This window comes from Mesocricetus auratus, unplaced genomic scaffold, assembly GCF_017639785.1.
Source record: "Mesocricetus auratus isolate SY011 unplaced genomic scaffold, BCM_Maur_2.0 contig_7470_pilon_obj, whole genome shotgun sequence".
NCBI classification, from domain to species: Eukaryota; Metazoa; Chordata; class Mammalia; order Rodentia; family Cricetidae; genus Mesocricetus; species Mesocricetus auratus.
Window position 1 is genome coordinate 1 of NW_024431369.1, and position 12,663 is coordinate 12,663.

The 12,663-nt window shown below is 42.3% G+C and overlaps 1 protein-coding gene across 1 annotated transcript; it reads right to left on the reverse strand.

Annotated features, from left to right (window-relative positions):
- Positions 1-608: 608 nt before the first annotated feature.
- LOC121138207 (Hermansky-Pudlak syndrome 5 protein homolog) lies at positions 609-12,263 on the reverse strand (the record flags this gene model as incomplete). Its single annotated transcript, XM_040740978.1, is given in 9 exon segments — positions 609-719; positions 3,086-3,199; positions 4,223-4,342; positions 5,108-5,263; positions 6,046-6,166; positions 10,694-11,103; positions 11,105-11,269; positions 11,556-11,627; positions 12,148-12,263. Coding segments are annotated over 9 exon segments (1,385 nt in total), but the record flags the coding sequence as incomplete, so codon positions are not given.
- Between the last annotated feature and the right edge of the window lie 400 nt (positions 12,264-12,663).

Genomic DNA, 12,663 nt, shown 5'->3' on the forward strand with positions numbered 1-12,663 from the left:
GCCACGGGAACACTTACCAGAATAAATTGTATGAGTTCAGCACAAGGGCTGTCAGGGGGGAAGTTACATCACTCAGCTGTTTTTAAGATTTAATTTACTGCTGTGTGTGTGTGTGTGTGTGTGTGTGTGTGTGTGTGTGTGTGTGTGTGTGTGTGTGTGTGTGTGTGTGTGTCAGAGAGCCAACTCTGGGTGATGGTAAGCAAACTCCAGTCTTCTGCAAGAACACGGCGTGCTCTTCCCTGATGCCAGCCCTCTTTTTCTGCTTTTGTTTGTTTTGTTTTTTAAGACTCATTCTGGCTGCTGAAACAGAAAGAGCTTTAAAGTGGGCATGAATGAAAAGCAGATGTCCAGTTATGAGAGGATCTATCCCAAGAGTTATCTCATTTACAACAGCGTATGAACACATGGAGTGTAGTGCTTAAAACAATAAGCAGTTGTTAAGTAGAAAAGATGTCCCAATGTACTAACAATGAGGCAAAGTCCCCACAATTTTAACAGCTTTCTAAAATTATGTGGACAACCACTAAAATGTTCAGATTTCCTTACTGGGAATTGAGGAGAGACTTCCAGAACACCATAAGGAAGGGGAGTTAGTAGTCTAGATTTACATACCAGTGTCCCCTTCCATCAGGGTTATGTCATTCAGATACACAATGTTGGTGAAGGCCTCCCTCCTCCTCTCCAGCTCCAGACAGAGTGTAAGATAGCCAGGCCAGAAACTTGAAGGGAATAAAGTTGATAAAAGGAGTAAGTACAGTGAAAATCTACGAACTACAATGTTCATATTAGCCACATGAGGTCATTAAAGCTTAAGGTAAAAGTACATAAAAAGTAAAACTCACAGTTAATTTGTTGTTGTTAAGATAATAGTTTTCTGGATTTTTTTGTTTTTGTTTTTTTTTCAAGACATAGTTTCCTCTGTGCAGGCCTGGCTCTCCTGGAATTCAGTCTGTATACAAAGCTGGCCTCAAACTCAAAGATCTGCCCGTCTCTCCCTCTTGAGTGCTGGGATTAAAGGCATGCATCACCACCACCTGGCTGTTAAGTCTTTTTATTATTTATTTCAAGAACTTTAAAATGTGTTGTCTGTGGGTATGATGCCCACATGTGTGCCTGTGCATCACATGTATACCTGGTGCACAAGGAGTCCAGAAGTGGGCACTGGAGTTACAGACAGTTGTGAGCTGCCACGTGAGTGCTGGGAATTTAACCTGTGTCCTCTAGAAAGTACTCTTAACCCATGAGGCATCTTCGAACTCCCAAGATTTACTTATATATGTATGTATGCTTTGTTTTCAAGGTAGGTTTTTTCTTAGCAGTCCTGGGTGTCCTAGAACTCATTTTGTAGACCAGAGAGGCCTCAAACTCACAAAAAGCTGCCTGTCTCTGCCTCCCAAGTGCTGGGAATAAAGGTGTGCATCACCATCACCCAGCCCAAGATTTATTTCTATATTATGTGTATGTATGTTTCTCTACATATATGTTTGTGCATAATGTACAAGCCTGGAGTCCCCAAAGACCAGAAGAGGGCATCAGATCCCAGGGAACAAGAATTACATCATGTAGATGCTCAGGAATTGAACCTAGATCCTTCTCAAGAGCAGCAAGTGTTCTTAATCACCGAGCCATCCTTCCAGTCCTTAAAAGTCAGATTTTGTAACTAAAAGTTGGTGATCCCATGTGGCTAGTGGCTAGGAAGCAGTACAGTAGAATATTTCCATTATCACACAAACTTCCACTGGACAGCTTGATCCAGTACACTTAAGAAACAAAGCTTTATGTACTTTGCAAGTAATTTTGTTTTTCATTTTATTTCTGTATATGGCTGCTTTGCTTGTGCATGGTGACAGGCAGGCTAGAAGAACATGTCAGATCCATTGCAATTAGAGCTACAGACAGTTGTGCTAAGAATCAAACCTTGGTCTTCTGGAAGAACAGCCGGCACTCCTGCCCCTGAACCCTATCTCTAGCCCCTACTCTTTTTGGTGCCCTCCCTAGTCACCAAGCCCTCATCCTGTAATAATTCACACAACCTCTTCCTGCAGGCTTTCCTTTTTCATGGCTGACACTAGACATAATCTCCAGAGAGGCTAAAAGGGGGTCAGAGATGGCTCAGCAGGTTACAACACCTGCTGCCAACCTTGACAACCCAAGTTCTATCCCTGGGATCCTGGCAAAAGAAGGAAACCAACTCTAAAAGGCTGTTCTCTGACATCCACACAGATGACATAGTATGCACCTGCCCCCTCCCCAAAATTCAATTAAGAATAAAGCAAATTACTATCTATTATTTAAGTCCAAGAGTATCTCATGATCTCACCACCTGCCACCTGGCCAGTCTCATCCTGATTATGAATGAAAAGTAACATCACTGCATCGATTCTCTCTAAGGGACTAGAAAGACAAAGGTCCCTCTAAAAGCTACTGCTTCTGGTGGAGCAGAAGCCAAAATGAGACTAACCCTCTCATTAGCAGGGTCAGGTTCTCATCCTCTTTCTGCTTCCCTCTGCAGACCCACCTCACTCCACAGCCTTCAGGGCTGACTCCCAATCTCCCTGCCGCCTGAGCTCTTCATCAGGAAACCTAGTCTGATTCCCCCTCCTTGGAAATCTTTTATCTATTGACACTTGTGCGGAAATAATATGCAACTGGGCAGAGGAACTGCAAAAAACTCACAATGGCCATTCTCTTCTTACAATACAGGCATAAAATTTCAAGTAAAGATGATGATTAAAACACTTAAAACATAGGGCTGGAAAGATGGCTCAGGGGGAAAGCTCATAGGCTGCTCTTGCAGAGGACCTGGGTTCCATAGTTAGCACCCACATGGTAGCTCAGACCTGTCTGTAACTCCAGTCCCAGGAAGTCCTGATACTCTCTTCTGGCCTCTGTGGTGCACAGATATTCATGCAGGTAAAATAGCCATACACAGAAAGTAAAACTTTTAGTATTAAAAAAGGTACATTTACATTTAAGTACCAAATTGAATCCTTGCATAATAAAGCATACCAATGCAGGACCTTAAGTAGAGGGTTATTTCTGGATCCCAATCTTCACTCTAGCATCTGTCAATATCCTCACTTACCCATAGGACCTACAGATGTCAATCATTTTCTCTTTGGTTGTGAAGTCTGCAGGAAGTTTAATCAGAAGAAGGATCAACTGACTATAACCCCAGGAAAGCAAGTGTGAATGGGGCCTATGAAATGAAAAGGTACAGCAATGAGATAGGAGACAAACACTAGAAGGCACTTTGTAGTCATCTAACAGGTAAGACTACAGCTGAAGCATATACCACTATTATAGTTTCCAAATATTTGTTTTGCTCTTTAAAAAACGAAAAATAGCTACTTACTTATAATTTCTTCATCTCAAAATGAAACAGAAATAGGGACAGGGGTGTAACTCAGTGTTAGAGAGCCTGCCTACCTACCATGCAGGTACTGAGTTTAATCCTAATACCAATTTAACTTGATTTAATCCTAATACCTTGATTTCACCACCCACAACCACTGCTGTCTTCCTAGGGTTTTGCTGAGTAGTAAGCTTTTTTCGCAAAAAGCAGTGTTCTCAAAAGGCTTCCCTTAGAGGAGAACACAAGACTATTTCTGAGGTATGTACTGATGTTCTTTTGTTTTGTTTTGTTTTGTTTTAAGATTCAAACCCTCAGGGAACATCTACAAATTATCTGACACATCTTTTGAATGAAAGCATACAGAGTTTTTTTTTTTGTTTGTTTAAAACAGGCTATCCAGGGTTCACTGTGGGTCTCCAAAAGAACTGCAGGGAGGCCAGTTTAATTATTCGAAGTTACCTGCAAATTTTTACTGAATGTGTATTTTTTTCTGAAAGGAACAATGAGATTCTTTTTTTTTTTTTTTGGTTTTTCGAGACAGGGTTTCTCTCTATTGTTTTGGAGGCTGTCCTGGAACTCACTCTGTAGACCAGGCTGGCCTTGAACTCACATAGATCTGCCTGCCTCTGCCTCCCAAGTGCTGGGATTAAAGGCATGCACCACCAACGCCTGGCTGGAACCATGAGATTCTTACAGGGTCTGTAACCTCTCAGTGTTCAGAACCACCAGGATGTACATGGATACACAATGTTGTTACTCCGAGTACTTGGTTAGGTTTTCTGCTGCTGCTCCTAAGCTGAGACTGAGCGTTAAAAGGGAAAGTAACAGTTCTGCTGCAGAGAAACATTAACAAGGAGGACTGCTTACCTGGGATGTCCTTCGTCATCTAGTGTACTTGTGCTTGGTGGAGCATCATGGGACACTGCCAAAAGCAGCCAGTCAAGTCTTAAAGATTCTGGTTGAAGAAGGAACTCGAGGAAGGATGGCCTGAGAGCAAGTTGGGGAGAAAAACCATTAATCTTCACGAGAGAAAACAAAGCGTGCAGATATAAAGAGAACAATAAAGTATAACTTGAAACCTCCTCTACTACAAACAGCTAGCAATGCTAGTGGGAGTGTTCATCTACTAAATGAGTAATCCAGCTGAAAGGTGGTAGGGAATGGGGGAAAGGGGGGGATGTGAAGGGAGGCCCGTGTGGCAAGCAAAGGGAAAGGAAGAAGTTTCCAATGTGTAACTAGGAGTTACTGAAAGAAAAGAAACAGGGAGAGAGATCCACTCCCGAAAGCTGGGCGACTGCCATGAAAAGCACCACTGGTAGGGGAACAAGAATCTTGTCTGCTTTGGCTGACGCCCTGCTAAGTCAAGAATTTATTTTCTTTGTGAAGATTATTTATCTTTCTGTGTGTTGCCTGCATGTATGTGCACCATATGTATGTATTACCCTCAGAGGCCACTCAAGTCTCCTATAGTTACATCTGCTGCACGCTGTCATATGAATGCTGGGAATGGAACCTGGGTCCCCAGCAAGAGCAGCAAGTGCCCCTAACTGACTAGCCATCTCTCCAGCATGAAGGACTTAATGTTACACTGAGAACCCGAGACTCTCAGAGAGGAGGTGAAGTGTATGCTGAGAGGGTGTAAGACTGCCCAAATCCTCATCATCCACAGCGGGTGGCAGTGAAAATGTGACAGCTGGTGGCACAATAGAAACAGTGCTCCACCTAAAGCAGAGACTACCCAGTCCTTCTCACCACTGGTCTTCAGGCCTTGACTTCACCAGACTGTCCAGATAGGTCAGAAACCGAGCAGGATGGTGACGGCAGAGCTGTGAGACGTCCGAAGGCGAGATGGATGGATAAAACCTGATGAAGGCTCGAAGGGCAGACTCCCCGAATCTATCATACAATCTGCATTTGAAAACAGCACACCAGTCTCCAACCTCAATGCCATAATATGATTTGGTTATCCTATGAACTCACTAGAAATAAAAATAAGGGCTGGAGAGATGGCTCAAAGGTTAGGACCACTGGCTGGTCTTCCAGAGCTCCTGAGTTCAATTCCCAGCATTCACATGGTGGCTCACAACCATCTGTAATGAGATCTGGTGCCCTCTTCTGGCCTGCAGACAGACATGCAGGCAGAACACTGTGTACATATTATAAATAAATCTTTAAAAAAAAGGGAAAGAGAGAGAGAGAAAGAAGGGAGGAGGGAGGGAGAAAGGGAGGGAGAGAGAGAGACAGGCAGAGAGAGAGAGAGAGAGAGAGACAGAGAAAGAGACAGAGACAGACAGACAGAAAGCCTAGCAGTGGTGGCTCATACCTTTATTCCCAGAGGCAGACAGATCTCTGTGAATTTGAGACCAGCCTGGTCTCCAGACTGAGAAACCCTGTCTCAAAAAAAAAAAAGAATTTCATTCTGTTTTATTTTGGTTTTTTGAGACAGGGTTACTCTGTGTAATAGTTCTGACTGTCCTACTCACTTAATAGACCAGGCTCACCTCAAATTCACAGAGATCTGCCTGCCTCTGAGTCCCAAGTGCTGTGATTAAAGGTATTACTATGCCCAGCAAAAATAAATATTCAAATAAAAATCTGCACAATATGCAAATGAGTCAAACTTTAGCTACTAAGCCATAAAAATGTTACAGATGTTTAGGTTCCCACAAACAAGATACAGGACAGCCTACCGGGTGGCAAATGCAATTAACAAAGGACTATCTGAAGGGATCGAACCATCCAGTAACTGTAGGCCTGTGGGCAGGTCTCCTTCTTCCATTTCTGTGTACGCAGGGTTAGAACTTGCAATCTCTGAAAAGAAAAACAAAACAAGTCTTTCCCTTCACCTCTTGGCTGCAAATATTCTTGGACACATTCATCCAACAGTCTTCATCACATCCTAATGTCCAATCAGGGCAAGGCCCCAATATTCGTTAAGCATTGCAGGAAACAAAAACAAAACCTGCCAGGACATAATCACAAGACCATAAGGTGAAATTGGGAAATAAAACTCACTAGAATTTTATATGTGTGTGTGTGTGTATGTGTGAGTGAGTGTGTGTGTGTGTGTGTGTGTGTGTGTGTGTGTCTATGTGTGTCCTGGGGTACCTAGAGGTCAGAAGAGAGCAATGGAGCCTCTGGAGCTGGAGCTGTAAGCCATCTGATACAGATATGGATGCTAGAAATCAAACTCAGGACCTCTCCAAGAGCAGCAAACACTAGCACTTAGCTTCTAAGTGTCCCCTTCAGACTAATATACTGACATTTTCAGAGGACAAAAGAACAAATAGTGACCATATATGACGCCATTATGCCTGAAAAAATAAGTTTATAGGGCTGTGTCCCATATATATGTGTGTATGTATATCATATATATGATATATATATATATATATATAATCACAATCCACATCTCTGTTATCAATGCCAAACTGCTCAGTTTTTACAGAATCAGTATTCCCATATCATCTCTTAAAAATAAATCAGTAAAATTGATTTAAAAATAAAACCAAACCAAGACAAAACAAAAAATACAGTAGTCAAGCAAATATTCACCCTAAGAAGGAAGAATTGACTTTGGGGGAGCAGCCAGAAACATTTACAGCCAAACTTAGTGAATGAAGCAAATCAAAAATCCTTTTCTGAAATCCTTTTCTTAAAAGAGAAAAAGGTCAGGTGTGGTGGCACACACCTTTGATCCTAGCACTTAAGAGGCAGAGGAAGGTAGATCCAGTAGTCTGAGGCAACCCTGGTCTACATAGTAAGTTCCAGGACAGCCAGTGCTCTGTTGAAAAACCCTGTCTCCAAAAAAGAAGAAAGGAGGAAGAGGAGGGGAGGAGGAGGAAGAGGAGAAGGAGGAGGAAAAAGAAAGAAAAAAAATGGGTATGACTCTCACTCAGGAAAGGGAGGAGAGAATCCTTGTGCCTTTTTGAGGCTTGCTCCGAGATAAAGGAACTTTTCTTTTAATAGCGTAAGACAAAGGGCCTGAGGATAAATTACTGTTTGCTCAGACACAATGTTCTGGAGCTTGGTAAAGCTGCTACACTTAAGATTTTGGTTTTGGCAGCTGACCAGACAAATGTTAACTCTTTAATCCCAGGCATCAGCCTGGGAATCCAGCATGGGACTGATCAAGACCCCCTGAATCTGGGTGTCAGTGAGGAGGCCTAGGGAATCTATTGAGCCTTGGGCAGCAGATCAGTACCCATCCCAAGTATACACACGGACTTTGGATTCCCATAGAACACTGTGAGGTGCACTCTCACCCTGAACTCTTGGGGAATGTCTAGGCCCTGCCCTATATGAAATGACAGACTATGGACACCCCCATGGAGGGCCTCACCCTCCCTGGGGGAATGAGTGGATAAGGGGGGGTTGAGGGGAGGGCACGGGAAGAGGGGAGGGAATGGGAGAGGGACCTGGAACTGACTTGTGAAGCAACCTTGTTTCTTATCTAAATTTAAACTGGAAAATAAAATATATATAAAAAAGATTTTGGTTTTGGTTGTCTTTTCTATTTATTTGTGTTTATAAAACCTGAGTGTGACTTGTTTGCCAGTTACACAATGCCATGTGTCTTGGAATCTAAGTTCACTTACTCACTTTGCTTTGCTTTCAGATCTGACGAATACATTTTCACTGACATTTCAGTATGTTAGTCTACAGATGATCCCAGGGTAGGAACTGAGTAGGGTTTTTTGTCTGTTTTTGTTGTTGTTTTAAGCTATAGCCGTTAAAAAAGAAAATAAAGAAGAAACCAAATCCCAATGCTGTGTGACCTGTCCTGCTCTGCTGACAAAGGAGTTAAGCTTGGTACTGTAAGACACACTTCTCCTAAGTTGAGCACAGCTTTCAAATGTTTTTTACTTGTGTTTTGTTCTTGGTACAGCTGAATGTTCAAGTTGTTTTCAAAGTTCTGATATTTTAAAAAATAAAAATGAATTTGTTCTAAAAAAGGAGGGGGGTTATGACTCTAATGTAACATGAGGTTTTTCCCAGTAGTTTTCAATGGTCCTAAGACACATAACCAAGAATAGTTTCAGATCTGCCTTCCTTCAAGAAAATAAATAATCAGTTTGTTCTGAATGGCGAAAGAAGGTCTCTCTGTCTCTCTGTCTCTCTGTCTCTCTCTCTCTCTCTCTCTCTCTCTCTCTCTCTCTCTCTCTCTCTATGGCAGGAGTGAAACTGGCACAGTCGCTATGACAGTCAATGTGGAGGTTTCTCACAAAGCTGGAACTGGACCTGCCATATGACTCAGGTACACCACTACTGAGTATTCACCCTAAAGATCCCAAGTCAACACACCAGAGATACGAGCTCATCCATGATGTAGCTGCAGTGTTTTACAACAGCTAAGAAAACAAACAAGCCTGTATGTCTATCAGCAGAAGAATGGATGAAAAAATATGCTGTATATAAAGATGGTTTTTATGTGGTCCTAAACGAAAAAGAAATCATGATGTCTATGGGAAAATGGATGTAACTGGAAATCATATTAAGCAAAATAAGCCAGACTCAGAAAGACAAATGCTATGGATACAGAGAGAGTAATAGAAAAACTAGAGGGGGAAAAGACGTCGGCTGGAAAGAGAGAAAAGAAGGTAGGAAATGGATGCCATGATGAAACCCCTTACTTACTAGGCTAACCCTGAAAAGAACGTTTTTATTACCAGCGTGGGTGGGGGAGAAATGTGACTATATGGAGGTAGGAGTGCATGCCACAGTGCATGTGGAGTAAGAAGACAACTTTGTGGAGAGTGTCCTCGCCGTCCATCTTAACGTGAGTACAGAAAGTGCTTTTTCCCTTGGTCCCCAAATTCACTGACGACAAAACAACAAAAAAAAATCCTCCATGATTAGGGTATTATCAGAAAGGTGGCACCTGCCTAAAAGTCAATTTTCAGCTTCTACTTAAAAGGAAAGCATTTGTCCCATGCTGTTTCCAATTTGACTGGCAGTGGTAGCACATGCTTTTAATTCCAGCACTCAGGAGAGGCAGACAGATCTCTCTGTGTGAGTTCGAGGCCAGCCTGGTCTACAGAGCAGTTCCAGAACAGGCTCCAAAATTACACAGAGAAACCCTGTTTCAAAAAACCAAAACAAAGGAAGGCAGGCAGGCAGACCGAAAGGAAGGAAGGACAGACTAGCTTCTTATCCTAAGGTAATGAAACAAGTCGATGTTTGAAGAACAATTAAAGCTTAAACAATAGAATACAGGACCACTGAGATTGCTCAGTGGAAAAAGATGCTTGCTACCAAGTCTGACACCTGAGTTCAACCCTGGGGACCCACATGGTGGAAGGAGAGAACTGACTCCAAAGTTGTCCTATGATCTCCAAAACTGTGCCATGATACATTCATACATGTATGCAAGCATATGCATAACACACACACACACACACACACACACACACACACAAATAAAATAAAAAGTGGAATGGCTAGAGAGACAGCTCAGTAGTTAAAAGCACTTGCTGCTTTTGAGGACATAGATTTGTTTTCCATCCAACCACAAGAGGAGGCACACAACCACCTATATAATCCTGTTCCATGGGATCTGATACTCATTTCTAGCTTCTTCAAGCACCTGAATGCATAAGGCATAAATATAGACAAAGAGACACACATATATACATGAAAATTTTGTTTTTGTTTTTTTTTCAAAACAGGGTTTCTCTGTGTAGCCTGGCTGTCCTGGAACAAATAAAATTTTTTAAGATTTTTATTCTTTGTCCAGGGCGGTGGTGGTGCACACCTTTAATCCCAGCATTCGGGAGGCAGAGGCAGGCGGATCTCTGTGAGTTTGAGGCTGGGCTGGACCAACAGCCTCCAAAACAATACAGAGAAACCCTGTCTCGTAAAAAAAAAAAGAAGATTTTTATTGTTTGTATGTATGGATGTGCACTCTACCTGCATGTACACCCTTATGCCAGAGAGGGCATCAGATCCTACTACAGATGGTTGTGAGCCACCACTCAGGACCTCTGGAAGAGCAGCCAGTGCTCCCAACTGCTAAGCCATCTCTCCAGCCCAGATAAATACTTAAAAAAAGAGATTAAATAGCTAGGCATGGTGGTGCACACCTTAATCCTGGCACTTGGGAGACAGAGGCAGGCAGATCTCTGTGAGCTCAAGCCAGTCTGATCTACAAAGAGAGTTCCAGGGCAGCCAAGGCTGCTACACAAAGAAATCCTGTCTCAAAAACAAAACAAACAAAAAAACAAAAAGGTTAAAAAAATAGAAAACAGAAGGGAGGGCTGACCAAAACAGAGGTAAATTTTCTATTCAAATCTTTTGTCAAGCCCCCATATATAAAACACCTCTACATCTGATAATTACCTTTCAGTCCTTCAACAAAAGTGTCCCAAACACAAGGGCTGTTGGTGTAACTTAGCTTGATACTCTCCCTTGCTCTTTTCAAGTCCAGGAGAAAAAAATACTTCTTTAGGAAACGACATGCCAGGATTTCAGGAGAGAGCTGCTGTAAAGTACAGTCCACATGTCCGCCTAGGCTTTCCACTATGGAGTTCAATACGTTCAGATCCAAGCACAGCGTGGTCAACTCTGTCAGGTCTTTCTGAAGACTGTTGGCTATAGTGAACTGAGAATATACTCGAAAAACATCACCCAAGGGCTCACTAAGGCTGCTGACAGGTTCACAGGCTATATGACCACCAGTTTCTTCAATGCCTAAGGAATTCCTTTTACCTTCTTCATTATCTTCATCTAATACTCTCTCTTCTGACTCTAAGGAGGTGCACATCCAGGTTCAGTTCCACAGGTAGACTGCTGGTACTGGAAATGCCAGTGAAGTCCTTCAGGGAAAATGTTTTTTCTAACTGTGAGAGCCACTCACGTAAAACTGTTCTTAGTGACTTGGGTTCTAATAAAACCAGAGGGTCCAGTAACTTGGTCCTATACAAAATAGATGAATGTAAAAATTGTCTCATTTGTTTATAAAAAATAGATTATTTCAGTTTAAACAAACCTAACTGATAAAGTATACCCATCTGGAATAAATGTTGCTTTAAATGACAATTATCCCAACAAGCCACCAAGACAGACAACACTGACTCTGGAGTATATTACTGATTATTGAACATCCATTGCAAGTGAGGCTACCTCTGGCCTAGATAGTCAGGACCACTACTGATGCTGTCCAAAGGCCAACCCCCACTCACTGTAAACCTTCCCCACTTACATTGCTTCTGCTGTCACTGTTGTGAGTTCTTGAGGCCTGTCTTCTTCAAGAAGTGGACTAATTTCTTTCTCCCTAGAAAAGCATAAAAAAGAAGTTATCCTATTCACAAGCACTAGGGGTAGCCAAACTTTCTTACACCAAGACTTCTACTGCTTACTAAACGCCAAGTTTGCAACATGTTACACTGCCTTAAAGAGTCTTTTATTCCCCCATTATCTTCATCAAATATTCCATCCTTATTCATTAGCAATGGCACATCCTGGAGCTGACAGACAAGACAGCATAAATGACTCAAAGTGTAAGCTAGTCAGAAAAGCTAGGACAGGACCTGGATCTCAGTCATCTCCTCTTAATCTAACACTCCTCTGACATTCCAGGAAAGTGACAAGATGTCAGAGAGGGAGAAAGGTGGATGAGATAAGAAAATGAAACCCTGTCTCAACAAAATTAATTCTTTGTAAACTATGAATGTGCAGTTTCTGAGCTATGCTACAGTCTTCAGTGAGCAGTGTCATACATGCAGGGTCTCCCACTACACAGTCTGTATTCCATCGTGGCAGCTCCCGTAGCACTCCAGACTCAAAAGGCTTACTCAGAGTCTTCCTCCTGAGGGCGGGTATCTGCAATTACTTCCTCTTCACATACTTGGTCAACATCCTTGGGTTCAAATGTCTCCTTCAGCTCCGGGCTTGCATGAAGGGTGCCAATCTTCTCAGTAGTTTAACGCACAAAGCTAGAAACACTGAAAGTCAAATATATCAAAAGTGTCAAGAGTGAAAAATCTGGTTCCTGGCATTTCTTTTTTTTGTTTTGTTTTGTTTTGTTTTGTTTTTTGAGACAATGTTTCTCTATGACTTTGGATGCTGTCCTGGAACTAGCTCTTATAGACCAGGATGGTCTCGAACTCAGAGATCCGCCTGCCTCTGCCTCCCGAGTGCTGGGGTTATAGGCATGTGCCACCACCGCCCGGTTGTTTCCATTAGTACTACAAAACCAGCATGCTTATAGTAATTTTTTGTTTGTTTGTTTGTTTTTGTTTGTTTGTTTTTCCAGACAACTCTGTGGCTTTGGAGGCTGTCCTGGAACTCACTTTGTAGACCTGACTGGT